We start from the raw sequence: 23,372 nt of genomic DNA, 5'->3' as shown, positions 1-23,372 counted from the left end.
CTTAGTCAATTAAACATATTAGTAACGCTAACGTGCTTTGTACCTGAATTTTGGCTATGCAAGACAATGGTCAAATGTAATGTAAAGAATGGCTCTGGATAAATGCAAAACTTATATTTATTTCTAACAACAGCTATACACACTAGGACCGGCGGTTGCTTTTAAAGCCTGATAGTGCAGCCTAAAGATTGTTATTTGGCTAGGGAGTAAACAACAACAACAAAATAACTCTAAGGTAAATTTGATCTTTTCTCAAGCTATATGCACCCTGACTGTCTTAAAAGGAATGAAGACCATGCACAGAGGCTAAGGAGCCCTGAACAGAAGACAGGCATTGTAATAGAATAACTTGCATAATGCAGAAGTTGAAGTCAATCAAAACAGTGAGTTAGCATCACTTGGTGCAATTTTAAATAAACACATTGTTTAACAATGTAATATGCTCCTGGACACAATGACCCAGAGGATAACAAGTGAATGAAGTATTACTTTAATCCTTCAAATACCGATTATCCGAACAAAAGACAAATATTTCAAAATCCAGTTTAAACTTCAGATTAGATTCATAATCAAGCCAATAAAACAATTTGAAGACTTTGAGAAGCTATGATCAGTGACTGCAGAACAAGAGATTCAGAAATGAGAAGTTGGAAGAATTTTTCTAAAGCACAATAATGAGGCAGACTGTTCACAGAACTCTTGATGCTAAGACCCAAGAACCACATTTGCAGTCATGTCAACCAGTCTAGTTAGGTCAACCAGCATGTCAAATCCTCAAACAGTTGGCAAAATGAAATATTTTTAATGAAGCATCTACTACTTGTAAACTTCAGTAATAAGTTGCATTACACCCGACATCTCCTAAACAAAACGGTGTTAGAAATCTCTCATTGCAACTGTAATAAATCAGTATCTAAGCATTAGCTCAGCATTAACTAACATGATGGTGAAGTGGCAAACTTATTGCTTTTTTGTCTCATTATGTCAAGGATAAATGTTGAAATTCCCTGTAAACACAAGCAAAGACATTTTTTTTCAGGGCCTTTGCTCATAGTACAAAAAGAAAAACGTCTTGAGCCCATATGGAAGAAAAATCACCCACTTGAATCATTAGGACTCTTTCTGACAAGACCAATTTAGGATGTTTACACTGGCATGAAAATGGATATAATGATGTTCCCTTCAACTCCTCCATATGTTGGAACATTCACAGCAAGACTCCTGTAATTCGAGCTTTGTCTCTGGCATCTACTCAGTATGAGCCTGACAAACAACTTTGACCGAAAAATAATATATTTTTAATAAGCAGACATGAAATCAGCAGGAATCAAACCATTGCACATTTTAATATTGCGAAAAGGTCTTCAATTAATCTAGCTTGACCACAGAGTTTTGTAAATTAACAAAATACCTAAAGCAATAAACTTAAACCCCTATATGAGTACCGAAAAATATCTTCAGAAACACACAATGATGAAGATCCCTCAAATCAAGTTAATATTACTGAAAAGGCTGAGACCATAGAAATATACAGTACAGGCCTGGCAATCATGCTTCTCTCCACTTCGGAAATGTTTAGAGCCATCCAATAAAACCCATTATTAAACTGCAAGTAATGAAGAAATGGAAAAGAACAGTCACTGAAACCATGACGATGCTTTGGAACCGCCCATGTTGTGGTTTCTTCTTTAGTCTTGGAATAATGTGCCTGTACACTTGCCTCAGATCTGTACATTTATACAAGAAATACAATTTCATACAAGAAATAAAATTGCTTTTATGCCATTTTTTAGTGGCTAGTGACCAAAATCAGCTTGGTTGAAACGGAAACATGAGGCTGCCCCCACAGTGACCTGTGTTTGTGTGATGGCTAAAGTGCCGGAGTGTCTCAGAGATCAAGAGATGCCATAGGTAGGTCATTAATTTAAAAAAAAAAAAAAATAAAAAATAAATAAAAACAAACATACAAACAAAAGCAAAGCAAAACCATCTGTGTTAAGCAAGAACAAAGCGTAGCACTGAGGATCTCCATCCGAACTACAGCGAAGGGGGTGGGGCTAATCGCTGAGAGGTGTGTCGGCCCTAATATGGTCTGTGTAATGTTTACAGAGATATACATACAGCTCTAGGGCCACAGAGTCTTGGAACGAGACCAACGTGGTAGGTCCAACAGGAGCTCCAAGGCCACCTGCCACAAACCGGGTTGCATGGAGGCCGCGGTGAAGCTGGGTTAAAACAATGCTTCGCTACATCAGTAGCTAGCCACACAAGCCCAGAGGCAGCCCAAGCTCAGGGAACTACTGTTTCCAATTAGGCCATGCTCTCCCGCTCCTCTGATGGCCCATTGGTCACCTTCTTCACTTTCTTCACGCCTTCCCCCATGGCTGTGGACGTAGTCACCCTGCAGAGAGAACAGATGGAGGTTCAATTAAAAAAACCTCTGGCAGAACACTTGAAAGACTTGAAAGATCCACAAAGAAGAAAGAGACTTTAAAAGTTTTAAAAGGGTTCAAATACCCTCAGAATAGCAGTGTCGTCCTAGACCTTTTTTTTTTTGCTCTTTTGTATCAACTAGAGGAACTTGATCTAGGGTAAGTGCTTTCAGCTTAAACACTTCCACTGTGCATGTGAAATTCACATCGACTTTATTTCTTGAGGAAAGCCCTTGAGCAATCCCACAAGCCCATAGTTAACTGATCAAGCCTAAGACTGTGACTTCTTTCTTTGTTGAGGATACTTCAAAATACGCTTCAGACACAGCAGCCGCTGTAAGTTTGTTTAGTATTTATTCTCCACGAGAGGCTAAGGAAAAGATTCTGGTTAGAAACTGAAACCCACCAAAAGCAACACACATGCTTTCATTGGGTCTTTGACACCCGAAACATCCCCCCCCACCGAACAAAAAAAATCCAGACCCTTCTGTTTGTGATAATTACTCAGGCTTTGACACAGATTGGATTGCACAGAGCAGAGCTGCTAGCAGCAGCTGATGTGTCATATTAGCCCAATCATGCTTTAATAAGTGCTCAACATCTTGGAAACAATGTAATAAAGATCACAAGCAAACAGTTGGGACTGAATGACCTGCAAGTATGTCCTCTCCAACAGAGCTAAGTGGTTAAACACATCAGATCACTACATCAAAAACAAGTATTTCAATCATACATTTAGCATTGCTGTCTTCACCTCACAGGTGAGTGATTTACTGGTTCATTTGCTCACAGGTTAAAAGAATAGGTGTACTGTGCCCTGTGTTGTTATACTACAACATATCAGCATTCATCCAGCATCCAAGGGCTGTCTACTTGCTTCAAAACACAGTTCTCCTGGCAACACCACCTGCCAGGGTCTGGAGCGGAAGTGCCAAGCGATGGATATGGAGAGTTCTGGCGGGTTCAGCCAGGGGCCAGCCGAACCTTCTCCACCAGCAGTACGCGCACCACCTCCTCCTCCCATGAGTGGGTTGTGATGACAACCTGTCCGACAGTACCAGGTAACAGCATGCCATGGTGCATTCGGAGCAGCTCTTCAGCGGTGAGCCATGTTCATGAGCTCTCTGTTGAGGGTGAGCTAGACCTCAAAAGGGCCTCCTTACAGCTGACCAGAGGGCCTTGTTAGGGTTAAGGTGTTTGGGTGCGTTTCTGAACAGTAGCACAATTCTCGATCATCGGCCAGATTACTAACAAAGATTAGAAATGACTGTTCGTCCCCTTGTTTGGCGTGATGGAAGAACTTAGATCACGTGTGCAATTAAGAGGTTAGGTACACTGATTCTCAGCACACGAGAAATGCAGTCTGCTCAGACGGCCTCCTTTTGCCTCGCCGCTTCCTGCTCATTCATCTTTTCTTGGTTCTTTCTGTGACTCAATGGGCACAAGCAAATCAGACTGCATACAATGGCTCCTGCCCTCCTCTCCCCCAAAACATAAAGGACAAGTAAAAATAGACCTGGAGGTAACCCCAATGTCCACTTGTCTGGGGGTGAAGAGGGATTTGTGCAGGTGAAGAACAAGGACAAATGGTGTCAGCAAGCTAATTCCGGGTTTGGTAGAAAGGGACCAAAAATGAAGTGAGAGATTGAAAGTGATAGTGAGGCAGAGGGGACACAGTGTCTGAGCGAATACTCAAACCAAAACAGTGGAAAGTGTGTGTGTGTGTGTGTGTGTGTGTGTGTGTGTGTACAGGACAAAAGACTCAAGCCACCACCTGAAATTGCCAAGGAGGTGAACTGCTATTGACTGTTGGTGGCGCCGGAGGAAGTGAGCAGGTTTCCTGCGGGCCGACGGACATGCAGAGGAGACAGTGATGAAGCCATTCTGCAGGGCCGGTGGGAGCAGTGTGTCTGACGTGGACAGCAGAAAGAGAGAGAGAGAGAGAGGTGCATTCTTCTCCGGGAGAGAACAGGGCAGCTGCTCAAACAGCTAGCTCCCCCTAATGAAGACAGCTTCCTCTAGCAGGCTCTGAACCCTTCTGGGCTTCACCTATAGACATGACAGGTGGCCAAATGATTGCGCAAACACGCACGCGCTCACGCATGTGTGAGCCATACCATGGCTTGAACGGGTAAGGGCGATCAACAGAAAGACTTTGTAAAACACCTAACAAGGCAGTTTGTATGGAAGACTCTTCAAACCTCTTTCTCTTATATGAAACATTTTGCACGGTGGTTTCCCTTCATGCTTCAAAAGTCTTCATCTATGTGCAGATTCAGCTGAGACAAAGACACTTCTTGACTAGTATATACCTTGCTCATCGCTTACAAACAAGTGCATTTCTTTATTTTACTTGATCTATTTTAAGCCAATTTACTACCAGTCACCACTTGATACCTAAACCTCATCATCATTCAGTAGTTATTAGTCTGAGAGAACATGAGGCCTAACCTGTCAAATTCTCATCTAGGTTCAAGCCCAGATTTGGTTTCAGAATAAGAAAATTGCATCCCTTCTGAATTCAGGATAATTGTTATACCACTCAGTGTGACCAATGTGCTGAAAAGAGCTGTGAAGCACAGGCAGCATTCTCACTTGCTCAGCGAGCTGAGAAAAGCCCTCCATTAGGAGAGGATGAGGGAGCGCGTGTCAGTCCTCTCCGCTCCCACTTTGGTCTCTTCAGTAGACACTCGCTAAGTATGCAGGAAAGGACTCTTCGAAGATACTGGAAGGGTGTTGAATACTGCCCTTCAGAACACACTTCCAAAAAAAGTGTTCACTACTCCCAAAGGGAGCAGGTCAGAGTGTGGCCTTTGTACTGAAAGGAGTGCAGATCTCTGCTTGGTATGCCCAAAAGTTCACTTACATTTCTTTGTGTGTTTGGATTAGTGAGTTTCTTAAGCAGTGGACCTTCAAGTCATTGTGCAAGAACTGGTTTGCAGTGCGTGTGGTGTTTTATGGGTGGCGTGTTGTGGGCTTTTTTTGACGGTCCACAGAAGGAATGTATGACGTATGAATGTCTTACACGTCGTCCATCTCCAGGTCCTCCTCGTCCTCGACGGAGAGCAGCAGGTAGGGGTTGTGGGAGGCTGGCCGGAACTTGAGGCCCGTGAGGATGAAGAAGGTCAGGGTGGCGAGCTCGTCCAGCAGCTGTGGAGAAGAGCAGAGAGGACCTGGTAAGCACGTCATGATTCAGGAGTCCAGATGGTGCTTACGGTCAGCTGTACTCAGAATAATAGAGCACTCATACATACAGTGACTTTCTTATACTACAGTGGATGCTCCTACATATAAAAACATGAAGATAAATAAAAGCACACAAATATAAGTAACTAGAGGAGAGGGGTATTGCATATACCAGAGGGGAACTGCAAATACTAAACAATTACATCTGGCACAAAATAACAATAAATGTAGAAGTCACTCCAAAGAATACAGGTGAATGGCAGTGAGGAAGGAGGTAGCTGGCAGTAAGAACATTACACTGTACAAACATGGTGCAGCAAGAAATAATACTACATGCAGAATACTATAAGAGACCACATAAGGAGCAGTAGTGTAATCAATAAACTACTTAATAATATAGTATAGTGCTGCAATAAACACTGATCAGCCATAATATTAAAACCATCTACCTAAAAATTGTGTACCTCCCTCTAGTGCTGCCAATGCAGCACACTCCCCAAGACTTCTGTAGGTGTTCTGTAGTCTCAGCAAGTAGTTCTGTAGTATCAAGATGTTAGGAGATGATCCTTTATATACTGCAAGTTGCCATGGGGGGCCTCCATGGATTGTTTTTCCAGCAGATCCCACAGATGCTCAATCAGACCAAGATCTGGGAAATTTGGAGGCTAAGTCAACACCTTAAACTCTGTCATATTCCTGTATCACCATTCCTGAACAATCTTTTGCAGTGTGACAGGGCACATTATACAGCTGTCCTTTCCATTACAGAATATCATTGCAGAGGGGAAAACAAGACCTGGCTGTCCACATGAAAATGCGATTCAGACCAGGCCACCTTCTTCCATATGCCCATTGTAGGCACTTTTAGCGGTATATGGTCAGCCACTACGCAGCCCCATAACACATCAGACTGCAAGGCTGTGTTAAGATGCCATTCTATCATATCCAACATTAACTTTTTTTTTTTTTAGCAATTTGTGCTACCGATCCCACAGCTTTTCTGTGGGATTGGACGAGACAGGCTTTGCTCTCCAATCGCACTAATTGGGTGCCCATGACCCTGTGTCACTGGTTCACCAGTTGTCTTTCATTGGACCATTGGATTCTGGTAAGTGCTAACCACCGCATATACTGGGAACACCCCATAAGACCTGATGTTCTGGAGATGCTCTGACCCAGTGGTCTAGACATCACAGTCTGGCCCTTTCGAAGTTGCATGTCCATTTGTCCTGGTTCCAGCAAATCAACTTCAAGAACTGACAGTTTACTTGTGTCCTAATATATCCCACCCCTTGACATGTGCCACTGTAAAGTGATAAATGATATTCATGTTACCTGCTGCTGTTTTTAATGTTGTGGCTGATCGGTGTTTCCAAGTAGCAAGAATATGGTACAATACATACATGATATAGAACGGTATAATCGACTATTGTTTGCTGTTATGATCTATTAAGAGCTCTGATGTCCTCAGAGAAAAAGCTGTTTCTGAACCGTGTGGTGCATTGTGTGCTGTGATGGTTCTGAAGCGTTTGCCAAAGGGAAGACGAAGGAGCAGGGCATGTGCAGGGAAGGACGCATCCGAGATGACGGACTGAGCCCTCATCTGGCATCGAGATGCAAAAATGTCCTGGGGCTGTGGAAGGTCACTGCCTATGATTTTGGAGGCCATTCTGATCCTGGGCAGTGAGGTTGCCAAGCCACGGTTTGATGCAGGCAGTCAGAAGACTCTCTGAGGTACAGCAGAAGAAGCTGATCATAATAGATGTGTTCATCCCAAAGCTCTTCAGTCTCCCCAGGAAGGGGATTGCGATTGTACAGCAATCATGAGCGGGAGTCTCACAGCTGCACACTCAGGAAAGTGAAACCGTTGGCAATTTCAACAGACCGGCCAGTGATGCTGATGAGAATGTGAGTCCGTGATGAGCTCTTTGGTTTTTGTGATGTTCAGGGCAGACTGTTGTTATGGCACCAAACATGCAGATGGGATTTGTAGTCTGTGATCACTTGTAGTCCTTGCCACAAGTGGTGGTGGTCAGAGCTGCTGCAATTCTCAGCTAGCCTTAGAATATTTTGACTTTTGGCAACTCTTATAAATTTCTGAATATCATACCTGGAATTCTTCAACAACTTGATGTCTCTTGAGAGAAAAGTGGATGTCCATTCTAGTTGCTGCAAGTGTGGATGGACTCGGAGGGGTCACAGCTGTCAATGTCAAAGCTACTACAGTCTGGGACTCAATTTACCCAGGTCCCCTGAGAGTGTTTAAGATGGACCAGTCCATGGTTTCAGAGCAGTCTTGGAGTTCATGACAACAGTAGCATGCCCACGGAGTTCCCCTAGGACCACTGCAAGCCATCACTGTTAAAAACAAGCTAGGAAGATTCTGTGCTAGCAACTGTTTTACAACACTAGGTACACCACCTGGAACCCACCCTAAACACATTAGTCTTCTCTTTTCAGATTATAACAAAAATCTCAACCAGGTTTAATTCAGGCAGCCTATATCTTCCAATGACAAACATTATGTAAAAATGATTACAAAAAAGACAATATGCCAACACACTAGAAGCAACTCAAAATATCTATAAAAGTTTATAAAGACAATTAAGTAAGAATGTTGAATCTTTAGTGTGATGACCATTTATGAGACGTACCCAATGTTCACATTTTTAGTCATCAATTCATGAGTGTATTCCTTCACAAGCATGAGTATCCCTTCATTAGTGTATTCCTTCACAAGCGCAAGTATCCCTTCATTAGTGTATTCCTTCACAAGCGCAAGTATCCCTTCATGAGTGTATTCCTAGATGAGTTTATTTCCTTACAAGTGTATACCTTCATTAGTGTATTACCGACCTCTCCTGTTCAAACTAAGGGATGCCTCACCTAAGGGATGCCTTTCCCCGTGATATACCAGAGGGAGTTCTGGGATGTTGAAGTGCCATTCCAGCCAACGGTTTGTTATTAGTGGCAGGAGAGGGTGGGGGAGGTGTTCTACACTCACCTGATACAGCCATTTCCACTGGAAGGGGACGATGACCTTGATGAGGATGGCAATGATGCGCGTGAAATAGATGTAGCACACAATCTGTGAAGCGGAAATAAGGGTCATTAGCAGTGGATCCATGCAGGCCTTGAGAAAATCAGTTGAGACCAGTGAAAAATATGGCTTTGATCTTTAAAATGACAAAAGTAAAACCTGCAGTGTTTACACTCACAGATTAAAAAACAAATAACGTAAGTAATAATGTTCTCTAGGCACTAAAGGGAGAGAAACAGAAATGAACCAAGCTTTCAGCTAAAGAACACAGGAAGCATGACACGTTCACAAAATGTTCTAAAAGGCCAAACATTACCCAGGGATCTAGATTGCAGCCAAAATCTATTACTCCTCTACATCACCTCTACTGAATAAGAGTGACATGAACCAAGAAACCAATCCAGACCAATGAAACTAGTGAAGGGCTCTCTGAAACATCAGCGCTGGTAGATCTCCAAATGCAGAAGACACAAGAATACATATTCATACACGGCGAGTCATGAATAGATGAATATAAATGCTGTCCGTCATCGTTCAGGTCAAGAAGAACGGAGATCCAATATAAACCATGCAATAAAAGCAAGGTGTACAAAGGAGGTCCCATCAGGTGAATTTCCATTTGAAAGATAGGAGGGAATTGTGAGGAGAAAGAGGGAGAGTAAGTGAGACAATGAGTGAGAGAGAGAAAAAGTGAGATAGACTTTATTGTGGAGCTCTGAGTAGAAAGTCTCACACAGTGGCTACCACAGCAATCCCACAATATATAAAATCTAGGGCAGAATGTGAAACATCTGGTGGTGGGGGGAGAGGGGAGAGAAAGAGAGAGTGATGGACTTGCTGTCCATCAAACAATTTGATGGACATCAAGTAGGGGCTATGATGGATGTTTTGACAGACAAACCCAATGAGCTCTGTTCAAAATCTCCGCAAAGCAGACCAGTTGTGCCAAATTGCAATTCCCACTGGAAATGAAATCAAGAGTTTCTTGCAAAAGGGGACAGAGAAATGGAGAGAGTGAGACAAAGAGAGAGAGAGAATCAAGTTCAAACACTTACCATCACATAGTAGTGCCTGAAAAGCTTCAGCTGTGCAAGATTGATGGCAGCTTAAAAAACAAAGAAACAAACCAAAAATCAAGACAAATCTAAGGAAGATAATTATTCACCAATACAGCCAAAGATCAGAGAAAAACATGCTTTTGTCTTTCTTTCTAAAATCCCTGCACTTTTTGTACTTGCTAAAAACCCCCAAAACAAAACAAAAACAAAACCAGTAACTTAAAGCAGATAAGAGCCTCTTCTGCATCTGTAAAGGCATTTCTCCACCCAGACCACACCAGGCCTTTGCCGCCTTCCCATTCCAGTTGCCTTACAAAAAACACACAGTTTGATTTACTTCAATTTGCACTTCCAGTTCAAGCAAGTTCTGAATGAACATAAAATACACAAAAGACATTCATGTCTACACTTCTGACACCTTGTGAGATTCAGCCAAAATTGGAATGAGGAACAGCAGGAAGCAGGTGCTATTTAAAACAGCAAAATAAATAACTAAATATAAAATTGCGTTAAGACAGAAATGCAGGGGCACTTCCAAGATCTTCTCTCTCTCTCTCTCTCTCTCTCTCTCTCCACATTTTAACAAGAGTACAGTCTTTCTGCAGTAGAACTAAGTGGGACAGACACGGTGGGGCTTTGGGAATAACCTGTTCTAATCCTAGTACCTACTATTCACACAACTACCTCTCTCTCTCTGTCTCTGTCAGACACACGCACCTATGAGGGCAACACTTTCTCTCTAAGGGCTAATAACATTAGCACTGCGATGAAACCCCCCCCCCCCCCAACTTAAAGTTGACATGGAGGGGAAGGGGAGAGAGAGAAAGAGCAAGAGAGAGCACACATTATTAAAAGTTGCTGAAGGAGTTTTTAAATATTTATTTGCACCTCATTCATGCTTGCAACCACACTAAGTGCTGTCCTCTGATCCATTTGAAGAAATAAACAAACAAAACAAACAAACAAACAAACAAACAAACAAACAAACAAACAAACAAACAGTGAAAAGCCTGTGAAGGGGGCGCTGGGTGTGGTGGGTGAATCCTCAGATTAGCCCAAGTGCCTGTTCCCTAGCACTGCAGTGGGGACGGTGCAGCGGCCGTTAAGGGAGGTGTGGTGGCCGCAGCCCAAGACACAGCAGGAGCACGTCGCATGCTAAACAGACTGCAGTCAAACTTGAGAGCGCAGCCCTTTACAGCCATGCCCAAATCTAATCATCGTGGGCTGGGCCAGCCGACGCTCTGTGAAAAGTGCATTAATGCACACTTAGCGTGTCTGGCTTGTGTGCTGGAAACGTTAAAACGATAAGAGACATCTTGGCACAGAACCAGCCCATGTCCTAGCTCTGCCAAGCAGAGACAGGGAGAGATTTTGGGTGTGGGTATGTGTGGGTGAAATAACGTTTGAAGAAAAGTTACTACAAATATGGGTATGGTACCACCCCCCCCCCCCCCCCCCCAGCGGGTTCCAACCTCATACTGCAGGTGTTGTATCAGCTCCTTCTGATTGTTGCGCTGCTCTGCCGGACACAAGAGTCCAAACCGGTCTCCACATGCTGCAACATTTCCGACTTTCCCCGATATCTGCCGTCTCCTTGGGCTTTTCGCAGCATGAGGTGTTTCGGCTCTCCGCGGTCAGCAAGCTATTTGCCGAAGATTGCCTCTCAAATGGCCTCGTGCCTAATGAGGCTGTTTACAGTGCAGAAACCACAGTAGATTGTGGTAATATGCTATGCTCTCAAGGACGGCTCAAGCCCCAGATGTGCAGCCTCCCGGCAGAGCTCATCCAAATCCGGGCTGGATTTGTCAGACTGGTTGTGCTGAAGTCATACCCGCGTAAAGGAATAACAGATCTCTAATCGATGAGAAAGAGGAAAGACAGAGAGTGCACGGCCAGTGAATGGGCCTCGTCCACCGATCTGTGTTCCAGTGATGAAATGGCCGCACCTGCGGTGAAACAACCGTTAGCCCCGGTCAGGAATGGCTGGTGCAGCACTGCCACCAAACCACGCCCATCTCCCAGTTTGCAAGCAGAATACAGCTGCTGCATTCTGAGTGTGGCTGAGCTCCTGTCTCTGCTGTTGCAGTGACTCTGAGAGACGCATCCTCATGTAGCTACTGATCCCCAGTACAGATACTGAACAACTCCTGAACTGCTGCCAGTCACGATCATGGCATATTTCTCTCCAGGCCTCCATTAGGAGAGCTTGCTGACTGAATAAACCTGACCTCCAGACGGAAGGAGGGCTTTACTTCTCTATTGCTTCAGTGTTCACCTGTTTATAGCAGGAACTACACTGCGTTACAAGACTTTACATTCTGAATACATTATAGAGGACAGCCAACCATGAATCATGGTACACAGATACCAAAGTATTTAAAATATTTACAAAAAAACCCAACAAAAATAAACAAAACAAAAAAAAACCCACGCAAATACAAAAACATAACTTGACCTACTTAGATCCTTCAGTTTGTTTCCAAAGAGTTTGAGGGACTTTGGAATAGTGTAATATTTAAAACGTCCGTAACATTAATGAATAAAGGGTGAACGCACTCACTATTTCCAAGGTCCTTATGGTGACAGAGTGGAATTAAACAAACAAACAGACAGACAGTTTCCATTCCAGCAGGTTGGTAGCTAAACTGGCAGCTTACCTTTGCCATCAGTTGCTGATGCCTCTTGCAAGTGCCTGATGGACCTGGCAGCGAAAAACACCACAACCTCAGCATGCAGCCCCTTTGCACAGGCGCACAGAACAATGAAGCCTCCATCACGTCTCATGCTAACCCAAAGGCATCTACATTTCAGTTTTTCAGTCAGTATGAAAATCAGCAGCTCCATGTTTATAATTAACCCTCTTCTATCTAGACCAGACGTGCAGGACTCCAGTTCCAGACGGCCAGAATCCAACATTCTTCTGTCATTCCCCAATTCTTGATAGACTTACTAAACCTGGGAATTGAATCAAGTGGTTTGGAGCAGGGAAAGCCCCCAGCCGTGCTGGACCCTGGCCCTCCAGGAGCCAAGCTGTGCACCATTGATGGAGAAACTGGAGAGGAGGAGCGAGTGGAGGGCAGAACGCACCAGACCACAGGGAAGAGGATGGCCCCACAGCAAAGCAGGTCCACCAGGAAGAGGACTTCCATCCACAGGCCGTACTCACTGGAGCCTTCCTCCGTGGACTCAATGATGATGTACGCCACGTTCGCCAGCACCTGCGAGCCAAAACGCCAGCCGTCCTTAGTTCGGCACCAGCACCCACGTCACAGAGCGAGACGGCGGGACTGTAATTGAATTGGGGACTGGCCTTGACGCCCCCTAAAAGGGTCCGTCTGTGAGCCTGCCAGAGCAGACAACACACTGAGGAAATTAAGTGTTTCTGGAATGTGGACAATTACCTGGAGGGGGATGACGATCATGAAGATCTTCTTGTCTTTGTCTGAGAGGATGTGCTTGACGAAGGCCCAGCCAGTCCCTATCAAAGCGATGGTAATGAACAACAGTGCCCCCTTCAGCCTGCACACAAAAGGTTTGCAAAATGCTCAATAACCAAGAGGCGCACACACCAACACCAAGAAAAGCATAGTCTCGTAACTAATGGGTGAACTGACAGGTGTGTGATGTAGTAGACCACAGCCCAGCCCTCGATAGGAAAGCCCTGATTAGAGATGTAGTAGTAGTCAATCTGTAAAAAACACATCATTAAAATAGAGCAGCGAGTGCACATCTAGTCTGAGATATGGAGGAAAATCAGCCAAAAAAGCTCATCTACAGACAGTAATCTTTAGCCAAACAGTTTACACACTGGCTGTGATGCCCCTTAACGCAATTATAAGCTAATTATCAGAATCCTGTGCATGCAAGCCCGACCTCAAAAAGACAACTCACTGCATGGAAAACGAGGGAGATCGACTTAGTGAAAGGGAGCGCTGCCATAAGCCAGTGGATTTTGTACACATCGGCACTACAAAAGAAAGTAAAAAATGTAAAATATACAGACTAAGAGAGAGGCCTAATATGAATGTGTCTGTTAAAAAAAGCATGCTTATAATGCCCTCTAGTGGTTATTTTGCATGACAATTTCTCAGCAAAGTTACAAGAGCTGCACAGGAGACCTGCGGGTGCGCAGAACGTGGACCCAGAGTGTACCGATCAGGAAGAAGAAGACAGACATGCAGATGTATAGTTTAGGGAGAGGAATCTCCCCAGCAGACAGGTAGCTGGCTGGATTCTTCTCCTGTATGCTGATCTGAAATCAGACAGATTTGGCCACCCCCTTCATCATGCTGTCAAACGCATGAGAATGTTAACACAGAAATGTTTTCCTACTTACTCAAGTTTAGTGTCAACTGCATTCCATTAGCACTACTGATCTTTAACTTATCAGCATTCATTTTCAGAACTTATTAAAATGTGGTGCTTTCATGTGCAGTTTGCTTCCGAGTTAAAACAGAGAGCGCTCTCTGAAGGTCCGAATCTTGTGTGCAGTTACTGATACCATCAGAGTGCTTCCAGAGTTCAAGGTCAGAAAAAAGAAGAACTAGCTGAAGGAAGCAAGCAAGAGCTCACGTCGAGGTTGAAGCTGAGCGTGGCAAGCGTGGAGGCGTCGGCTGTTGCAGACGTGGACGAGTGGCAGTTGTGGAAGTAGAAGTTGTAGAGACCTTGCTGTTTGTCCGTTGTCACGTTGAAGTAAAACTGAAGATTGAGCACATGTCACCAAATAGGTGTGGGTGTAGGTGTGTGTGTGTGCTACATTTCTAACGTTTGATCCTGCATGAGTATGGGCCATTTAAAAATGTTATGTAATGCAGGGGCGAGGCTAATGACCCATCAGCATCTGTCCAGATTGTTTCTAAATTAACCATTTTTTTTCCTAGGCACAGTTAAACATTCTTCCCAAAACCCAGATATGATGCGGAATAATGTATGATGACAAAATTGTGCTTAAACAGGTTAAGAGCCTCTCAACCTCAAGCTACTTCTGAAACCAAGGTTAACGCTCGAAGACCTACTTGAAAAGAGTAGCTATTGTCCTGGTGCTGCAGTGGGTATGTGACATCTGCTTTGTTCTGCAAGAGAAGAAATCAATACATTTTCAGACAAAGCAACCTCTGTATCTTTCTATGCCAGTAACAGTCATGAGACACTCTGGACAGGTTTTTCGGCTAGTCAATAAGCTGTCCAGTTAGCTGTTCCTACCTCATTTGCCTCCCGCTTGGCCTTAGCTATAAAGGAAACAAAAAGGAAACAGAAGTGTAAGCAAGGTTAAACCAAGAATAACACAGCGTATAGAGGAAGACAAGAAAAAAAAGCTTGAGGATTCTTGCGTCTACAATAAGCTGATGCTGATGCAATAAGCTACAATAAACTGTGCTGTAGTTCAGATCCTTGGATGTAAAACATGTCATTAGTGCATGTATTTGGTATGAGAATGTGGTCCAGATCATAATGAAAAAGGCTTGTTTTAAGTTTTTGGTTGGTTAGACTCAAATTAAAATATTAAAACACGAAGCAAGATTACTTCCACAAGGTAAATTAATTTCATCGACAGTCTTATTTGGGCGCTTGACAAAAGCAATTAAAACTGTGAGGAAGCAGCATCAACTCGTCAACACCACCAAGGGAAATGAGGAGGGAGGGAGCGCTACCAGCAGGCTGTTGTTCTTTCCGCCCATCAGGGTCATCCACCTCAGCCTCTGGCACAAATGGAATGATGCGGGGAAACGATCCCTCCTCGGCAGATGTCTTCATCCTCACTCTGAGAAACAAAGCAAGGAAGTGTAATCAGTATCTGGGTGGAAAGCTGAACTTTGCCTAACTGCAAACACTTGGGGAGCTCAGCCGACGTGGTGAGAGCGGAGCTGCAACGCGAAGGCACGCCTGTGCCAGGCTTCAGGTATCAGGATTTCAACTTGCATGTTTTTTTTGAAGTCCAGCAAGAGAAGCACCACTGCAGAATCACTGCTGGGGACCTTTTTAAGAACACAGTAGTCCAGGCCATCATCCTGCACACACATACAATACCGTTACCAAGGTGATAAGGCGACAGCTACTCTTGGTCATTTATCACAAACTGCCCTACCTAAGTGCCATCGTGTTGTTACATGACAGCAGCATTACAGTACAGGTGTAACAGTGTTATGACTCATAAACATATTTCTTAAAGACATACTGAGTTGAGTTTTCTTACTAGATAAGTAGAAAAGCCATTACTACTTGTGCGATCCAAGCTGAAACCGATCTGTCAAGAAAGAAAAAAAGAGGAAGATTAGTCATCAGTTAAGGCTCTCTGTAGGCCACAGGGTGTAACTAACTAAAAACGAACAGTGTGTGAAAAGTAATGGCCCTTTCATAAGCGTTAAATGAAGGCACAACGTTTTTCTAACAAACGTTGAAATCCGGCAACAATGTTTACTAGGATGATACTATCGTGCTTAAGATTGCTACATCTGAAACCTACACGTCATGTGAGTCATAGAAAACATCTGTTAATTGGTTATTAAACACGGATTAATGAAGGAAATCTTACCGTGGAGCTGTCAATGTCCTCGGTGTTCGCAGTCATACTGAAACGGTTCATCTCCACGCTCATGTAACCGTTTTTATAAAAACCGAAGGTGTTGAGATGAACTCTTTGACGGACATCATCCTGATACAAGAGAATTTATTACAGTAACGCTGTCCGGTTGACGAAAGCTAAAGCATTATTCAAGGCATCGTGGTCGCAACCGTACTGCGAATTATTATTATCAATTATCAAATGAATAGTAACAGCTGGCTAGCCAAGTGTACAGAAAGACAGGGTCGATCTGACACAACTGGAATCAGTACTTCGCACATAAATTATGCATTTAACCAAACAGCTAGTTTGCCAACGATGTGACAATTTGTTACTGCAGCGATGCACAGAGGTATAACTGATAGACCCCCAGTATTTACAAGTTATCGTGTTAGCTAGCTAGCTAACTCAGCTAGCAATCAACATTGCAACGTAAATCTACCAACACATAAAAGCTCCGGCAATAGCGTAGTCAGTAACACAGACCTTAAGTACGAGATGATGCAGCCGACAATGGTTTCCCATAACAAATAACATAAAAATCAAGTTTACACACGTAAACCCATAGCCTTTGTCGGTTGCCATTTTTAAAAAGAAAAAAAACAGCTGGCGACAGAGGAGAATCACTTCCGGATCACAGGTCAACGATGCTGTTTACCGGACGCTCTGCGTTGAAAAAGGTTCAACGGTACCGGGTATGTTCGTGTTAAGTAAGCTACAAATTTAAACACTTAATAATAATAATAATAATAATAATAATTCCGAGACCAAGATCTCGGGTATTGAAAAAGTTATAATATTATTTTAAATATCGTTAATGATGTCATTAAAACATTTCACATAGGCCTTCAATAGCAGGTATATAACTTTGCTAGAAATCGATGTGTAGGTTGCCTTAAGTGAAAAGATTCAGGCTCAAACAGACATTTATCGCTAACACCTGCCGATTTAGTGAAGATCAGTTGTTTGTGATGGTGAAAACCAACGAATGCAATCGAATTTTAAAAATGCTACCTGACTGCTGTTGAAAATAATGTCCATTGAACTGTAAAGCAGTAACTTAAGATGCTAATGAGAAATAGTGATATGCGCGGTGTAACCAATGGCAGATCAGTGATTCTGTTCTCACATTATAGACTGATTCTAACTCTGGAAAAGCATTGCTTCGATTTTGGTTTTCTTTTTGTTAATATGAAATCAGCTCATTCTAATATATGCTGATCTTAATACAATCAAAACCAGGTGATTTTCTACTTTGTAAGATTACAAAAAATTTGTTTGTTTTTTTTTTGTTTTTTTGTAATTGCAGAGCAGTGTTGTGGGATAGAATGTCGATCCCCACTCTCCTGGTTTTGTACGGCAGTCAGACAGGCACAGCCCAGGACACTGCCGAGCGAGTCGGACGTCAGGCCCAGAGGAGGCGGATGGGAGTACGCATGCATGCTCTGGACACTTACAATGTGGTCAGTATACATCACGGACCATAAAACCTTATTAATTGATACAGAAAGACATGTATAAGCTACAGACACGTGTAGCTTAGTGTTATGTTGGTTTGATGCCAGTACTGAAAATGGAGCTCATGCTTGTGTGTGTGGCAGGCGAACCTGATATCGGAGTCTCTCGTGGTGTTTGTTTGTTCCACCACAGGGCAGGGTGACCCTCCAGATAATATGAAGGTAAATACAGTATAACATTATGTGAGAGGCCCCCCACCCTCAGCTGTTTGCGTGTTGACTTGCCTTAGGAGTTCACAGGTTGTCTGTTCTTGTTCTGCAGAACTTCTGGAGGTTTCTGTTCAGAAAGTCTCTGCCCGCCGGTTCTCTCTGTCGCCTAGACTACGCAGTGCTTGGTCTGGGGGACTCCTCTTATGCCAAGTGAGATTTGCTATGCAACTAAATCTGTTTTTACTCACTTACATTATTACATCTACAGTCCCACTGAATGAATGCCTGGCATTTTCCAGGTTCAACTTTGTTGCTAAGAAGCTTCATAAGCGGTTGCAGCAGCTGGGTGCGAGTGCGCTCCTCCCTGTTGGCCTGGCTGACGATCAGCATGAGCTGGGGTGAGAACCCACCAGAGATCTATGTAGCACGTAGTTAGGAAAGGCCCAAATGTAATCCGGAGTTCCAGACGATTGCGATTAAGTGCATTTCTATGTTTTCATTTTGAGCAATTCATATTATGGAACTATTTTTGATCACTATCACAGCTCTCCATATATAAGCTGATATCCAAATTAAAAACAGGCTCCTTGGAGCAGTCTGCATTCTGCTGTACACATTATTGTAAATTGCACTACATGTTCAGCAAAGCTGTACAGTTTTCAAACCAGTTGTTTGAATGTTGCGTCTGTTGTATGAATTTTGGCACCTCTGTAGTTACATCACGTTGTTTTGATATCTTCCAGGCCAGATGCAGTGATTGACCCCTGGCTGGTTTTGTTCTGGCAGAAGACTCTGTCTTTATACCCACTGCCTGCTGGCGTGAGTCCCCTTGGCGACCAGGATCCGTGAGTCTACCTCATCCTCTGATGCGAGGCTTTGATTGAAGTGTTAAGTCTGTCTCTGGTCTCTGTCTGTCTCAAGTGGTCACGGCACAGTCCAAATGAACATAATAATGACCTGCTGACCTGTGGATGGCTTCTCTCTTAGTCCCTTCATGTTCATGTACTGCATATTAGTGCCATTATCTTCACTTCAATTAATAGTTAAATCTAACGTTCATATGTGGCTAGTGTGGAAGCAGAATGCCTGAATTTTAGGCATCCTTCTGTGAGTTTACAGCCTGAGCTTTTAATGAGAAATAAAAGGGCAAACCGTAGGTGTCAGCCACACCCGCTGCAGTCATTCTTTCCGTCTGTTTGGACAGAAGGATGCAAATAAAGAATGGCATTAGAATTCGATTTGTTTCTGTAGGCTTCCTCCTCGCTATGTTTTCCATTTCCTTGATGAGATCACAGAGAAGTTGGCTGAGCAGCCCCTCCCACCTGACGACCATGCCCTGCCCTCTTCAACGCACCCCTTTCCAGCGCGAGTGGTGTCCAATCAGAGAGTAACAGACCCTTCTCATTTCCAGGATGTGAGACATATTGAGTTTGACATCACAGGCTCGAAAATCCAGTGAGTATTAAAAGCAAGGAATGTTTAAATACTTCAAGTTGTCTAAAATCACTCTAAAAAGTATGCATTCAGCATGTGTCTGTAAACATTCTCATAATTGAGGCTTTTCCCCAAATGCTGTCAAACGTGCATGCGTACGTATGACAGGTACAGTGCAGGCGATGTTGTGATGATACGACCGTGTAATTCTCCAGAAGACGTGGAGCACTTTTGCCAGCTACTGAGACTCGATCCTGACCGCTACTTCACACTCACTCCTACTGATGGCAGCACAGGTGTGTGTGTGTGTGTGTGTGTGTGTGTGTGTCAAAGTCAAGTTATTTATATAGCGCTTTTTACAACAGCTGTTGTCACAAAGCAGCTTTACACATGTCCGAGTCCAAGCCCCCCATGTGCAATCCAAGGGCAACAATAGCAATGAAAAACTCCCTAGAGCATAAGGAAGAAACCTTGATACGAACGAAGACTCAAAGGGGGAGCCCATCCTCCTCTGGCTGACAATGGACACTAGCAATAATATAAACAATAAGGAGCAGAATAAGTAGAGAGAGGGAGATTTGGGGGGAGGGGGGGGGGGGACATAAGCAATCAAACCCGAAACCCATCCTGCAGAACATCCAACAAGGGCAACGGAGAAGTAGTTGACTCGGGTAGAGGTGTGGTGGGCCACAGCAGGGGGGCATCAGGGGGAGGTGGGAGGAGCCATGGCAGCTGAGACGGGTTGAGGCTCAGTAACGACATGACATCAGGGTTAGGTATACCTCTGCAGAAAGAGAGAATAAATTATTAGGTATGTTCAGGTATGAGGGTGTGTAAATTAGGGTGTGTAGGTGTGTGTGTAAATATGTGCACAGCCGTCCGGTTCCTGTGTCCCAGACATAAACTGCAAAACAACAGCGCAAAGCAGCGAGCGTGGCTAACCCCTCCTCCCTGCAGCGCCTGTCCCTGTGCGCCTGCCCCAGCCCTGTGCTGTCCGCTACCTGGTGGAGCGCTACTTGGACGTGGCCGCTGTGCCGCGGCGATCCTTCTTCGAGCTGCTCGCCTCGTTTGCCACCGACGAGATGGAACGGGGCAAGCTCGCGGAGCTGAGCTCGCCACAGGGCCAGGACGAGCTGCACAGCTACTGCAACAGACCCCGCCGCATGGCCCTGGAGGTGAGCGCGCTCACGCTCGTTTTCCATGAAGAGATTGTAGAGCTCATATTCTTGGACAATTGTATTTCTGAAGGAGTTTTTTGGGTGTGACATCAATAGTGAACATTGTATTTTGCAGGTCCTTTGCATTTCCCCATCAGCATTACAACACTTGAAAATTTTATGCATATCAGACTGGCCAAAAATGCTCAATGTAATTAGGTGGTGGACCTGTATCCAGTGTATATGATCATGTTTTTAGTGCACAGTGGCGACAGATACACACTTTGCTAAATTTTCAATGACTTTTGAAAATCATGCCAGCCATGAAATACATAACCTCAGAAATGTATTTTGATGGGGGGGGGGGGTGGCCCAAAATTTTACTGGCCACTGCTTCAAATTACTGCTGTTTCCTATTGGCCACTTAACCCCTAACTGCTGTTTCTTACCATCAGGTTCTCGCTGACTTCCCTCATACGACAGCTGAGCTGAACGTGAACTACCTGCTGGATTTGATCCCTGAAATCCAGCCTCGCTCCTTCTCCATTGCGTCTTCCCTCTTGGTAAATTCCTGCCTCAGCACATCAAAAATGGACAAGCGCTGATCCCCACAGCAGTAATTACTGCGCAGAAGGACATGCCATGGGTTTGGTTTAATATGCCTTGAAGGTTGATCCCAGTGTAAAAACCAATGTTCTTCAGGCTCACCATAACCGCATCCAGATCCTGGTGGCCGTGGTGAAGTATAAAACCCGACTTCATAAGGCACGGAAAGGCTTGTGCTCTTCTTGGCTGGCATCTCTGGACCCTTCTCAGGGTATGCGTGTTCATGTAGACTATTCCAGAAAGAACCACTAATACCAGCCAAGCATAGTTATGTTAAGGTCAGCTCAAACAACTGCATCCTAAGGATGTGTGTTCTTCAGGTGAGGTCTGTGTGCCCTTATGGGTGAAGAAGGGTGGTCTGAAGTTTCCCCAGGACCCACACACACCTGTGATAATGGTGGGGCCGGGAACAGGGGTCGCCCCTTTCAGAGCTGCCATACAGGAGAGAATTGCTCAGGGTAAAACAGGTACATTCACCTGTGAGAGGTTTTCCGAATACGAAAGGTTTCTACATCTGATGAGTACTTCTTTCTCTTCCTTAGCTATTCTTCTTGGTCTAGTATAATGTCTTCGTAGTGTTATATATTGCATGGCATAAGGTTTTCACCTCCCTCACAGCTAACCTGTTGTTCTTCGGTTGCCGGTCTGAGACGAAAGATTTCTACTGCCGCACAGAGTGGGAGGAGAAGGTTCAAGCTGGTCACATGACCCTGTTCACTGCATTCTCTAGAGATCAGGTGAGCAGGGCCAGGTGCAGCACTCACCGAGTTAATACCCCCCCACATCAATGCTGGGAGGTGGGCATTTGGGGCATGGTGACCAAAAGCTAAATATGCATATTGAAGACATATGCATAATAATTAAATATTTCACAGATAATAGAAAAAAACTGAAGAAGTGGTATTAGCAAGGACTCTATTGGACTCTAACCTATACTGGCTAGGATGCATTCTATGAGTAAATGACAAGCACTTTTGTAAGTTGCTCTGGATATGAGTGTGCTAAATGCTGTAAAATGTAACATTTTTATATTTGTTCAAGCCACTGACTTTACAAAATATACAGCTTGTGTGTATTTTTTAAAGTCAATACAAATCTTTTACAATTTTTTTTTTCAGGAGGACAAAATCTATGTTCAGCACAGAGTAAAGGAACAGGCCAAACTTTTATGGGACATGATTGCAAACAGGAATGCAGTCTTCTACATAGCGGGGTAGGTCCGTCGAAATGCTTGGTGCCATGGAAACGGCCAGTTGCTTCTAGAGTGAGACCTGGTCCTGATCAGCCTCTGTGCCCACAGTGAGAGACCTGGTCCTGATGAGCCTCTGTGCACACCCATTTCACACATATGTGCAAATTGGGCCTTTAGTACCAAGTAGGAAAGGATTCACTGTTGCCACACTTTCGGGAAGTCCGTAATCTTCATCTGCTTTCAATGGCACTTCACTGAGTGCTTTCTTTGGGTCTAGGAATGCCAAGCAGATGCCTGCAGCAGTGTGTGATGCGCTGAAGGAGGTTTTCAAGCAGGAAGGAGGCATGACTGAGAGCCAGGCCCAGGAAATGCTCAACAGCATGGAGAAGACAGGTCTCTTCCAGAGCGAGACCTGGTCCTGATCAGCCTCTGTACACGCAGTGAGAGACCTGGTCCTGATCAGCCTCTGTGCACGGACTGAGAGACCCGGTCCTGATCAGCCTCTGTACACGTAGTGTACAGTCAGTTCATACTTATTCCCAGGTTGGGCCTTTAGTACCAAAGGTAGACATAACACAAGTCATGGGTGTGCTAGTGCTGTGTGTAGTTGTCCAATCTAATGCAACTAATGATTTAAATACACACACAGAATTCAGATGGGCTCCGTGTGACTTGAAAGAAAAGAAGAAAGACTTCCAACCTTTGCCTTACGAGTGCACATCTACTTGTGCTGTATTATTAAGACCTACGACTCTGGGTACTGAGTGGTGTAGATTAGAGTAGAATTTAGGTACTGCTAATTCTACATGGCACTATGGAGGGACCAAGTGACGCAAAATCAAGTTTATATGTATAAGCTGCACTGTTATAATGTATAATAATGCATTAATAACAATAATACATGAATACAATAATGTAGAAACTGTTATACAACTACAGTGAATTAAGCCTTAAATAAATCCATAAACTAATTTCCTGAGTCTTGGCTAAATATTATAATTATGTATTAGAAATACACACATTACCTTTAAACAAATC

At 44.0% G+C, this 23,372-nt stretch overlaps 2 protein-coding genes across 6 annotated transcripts; one reads left to right on the top strand and one right to left on the bottom strand.

The window, feature by feature from the left end:
- Positions 1 to 474: 474 nt before the first annotated feature.
- On the bottom strand, positions 475 to 16,916 carry gpr107 (G protein-coupled receptor 107). 4 transcript variants are annotated; one of them, XM_026998572.3, is made up of 18 exons: positions 16,765 to 16,916; positions 16,249 to 16,368; positions 15,910 to 15,960; positions 15,636 to 15,724; positions 15,368 to 15,477; positions 14,919 to 14,944; positions 14,732 to 14,788; positions 14,289 to 14,414; positions 13,835 to 13,968; positions 13,608 to 13,683; positions 13,331 to 13,404; positions 13,118 to 13,235; positions 12,804 to 12,934; positions 12,374 to 12,417; positions 9,714 to 9,763; positions 8,623 to 8,706; positions 5,458 to 5,582; positions 475 to 2,401 (listed from the first exon to the last, which is right to left on the bottom strand). In XM_026998572.3, the coding sequence occupies exons 1-18, from the start codon at positions 16,861 to 16,863 to the stop codon at positions 2,311 to 2,313; spliced, it is 1,605 nt and encodes a 534-aa protein (XP_026854373.2). In that variant the 5' UTR covers positions 16,864 to 16,916; the 3' UTR covers positions 475 to 2,310. The 4 variants fall into 4 exon arrangements, with proteins under 4 accessions (XP_026854373.2, XP_035383538.1, XP_081574970.1 ...); XM_035527645.2 differs by lacking the exon at positions 9,714 to 9,763; XM_081718844.1 differs by lacking the exons at positions 8,623 to 8,706; positions 9,714 to 9,763.
- ndor1 (NADPH dependent diflavin oxidoreductase 1) lies at positions 16,896 to 23,305 on the top strand. Of its 2 annotated transcripts, none has more exons than XM_026998570.3 (15): positions 16,896 to 16,973; positions 17,588 to 17,741; positions 17,880 to 17,957; positions 18,058 to 18,155; positions 18,245 to 18,343; positions 18,689 to 18,790; positions 19,197 to 19,400; positions 19,548 to 19,675; positions 20,337 to 20,554; positions 20,992 to 21,099; positions 21,239 to 21,353; positions 21,463 to 21,609; positions 21,761 to 21,879; positions 22,261 to 22,355; positions 22,612 to 23,305. In XM_026998570.3, the coding sequence occupies exons 2-15, from the start codon at positions 17,607 to 17,609 to the stop codon at positions 22,754 to 22,756; spliced, it is 1,791 nt and encodes a 596-aa protein (XP_026854371.1). In that variant the 5' UTR covers positions 16,896 to 16,973; positions 17,588 to 17,606; the 3' UTR covers positions 22,757 to 23,305. The 2 variants fall into 2 exon arrangements, with proteins under 2 accessions (XP_026854371.1, XP_026854372.1); XM_026998571.3 differs by having other exon boundaries at positions 16,915 to 16,988.
- The last annotated feature ends 67 nt before the right edge of the window (positions 23,306 to 23,372 follow it).

The sequence above is a fragment of the Electrophorus electricus genome, chromosome 8, assembly GCF_041902795.1.
Source record: "Electrophorus electricus isolate QZ-2024a chromosome 8, ASM4190279v1, whole genome shotgun sequence".
Classification (NCBI taxonomy): Eukaryota; Metazoa; Chordata; class Actinopteri; order Gymnotiformes; family Gymnotidae; genus Electrophorus; species Electrophorus electricus.
The sequence above is the reverse complement of the archived record's forward strand: the minus strand, read 5'-3'. Positions and strand labels throughout refer to the sequence as shown.

What these genes read in the sequence shown, in the direction of transcription:
- gpr107 (XM_035527645.2), bottom strand. Translation starts at nt 16,863, where the DNA reads ATGGCAACCGACAAAGGCTATGGGTTTACGTGTGTAAACTTGATTTTT. An exon ending in ATGGCTTTTCTACTTATCTA is followed by an intron (nt 15,725 to 15,909) that starts GTAAGAAAACTC and finishes ATGTGTGTGCAG; the next exon opens with GATGATGGCCTGGACTACTG. An exon ending in GAAAGAACAACAGCCTGCTG is followed by an intron (nt 14,945 to 15,367) that starts GTAGCGCTCCCT and finishes TTTCCTTTATAG; the next exon opens with CTAAGGCCAAGCGGGAGGCA.
- ndor1 (XM_026998570.3), top strand. Translation starts at nt 17,607, where the DNA reads ATGTCGATCCCCACTCTCCTGGTTTTGTACGGCAGTCAGACAGGCACA. An exon ending in CCATTGCGTCTTCCCTCTTG is followed by an intron (nt 21,100 to 21,238) that starts GTAAATTCCTGC and finishes AATGTTCTTCAG; the next exon opens with GCTCACCATAACCGCATCCA. An exon ending in GCAGTCTTCTACATAGCGGG is followed by an intron (nt 22,356 to 22,611) that starts GTAGGTCCGTCG and finishes CTTTGGGTCTAG; the next exon opens with GAATGCCAAGCAGATGCCTG.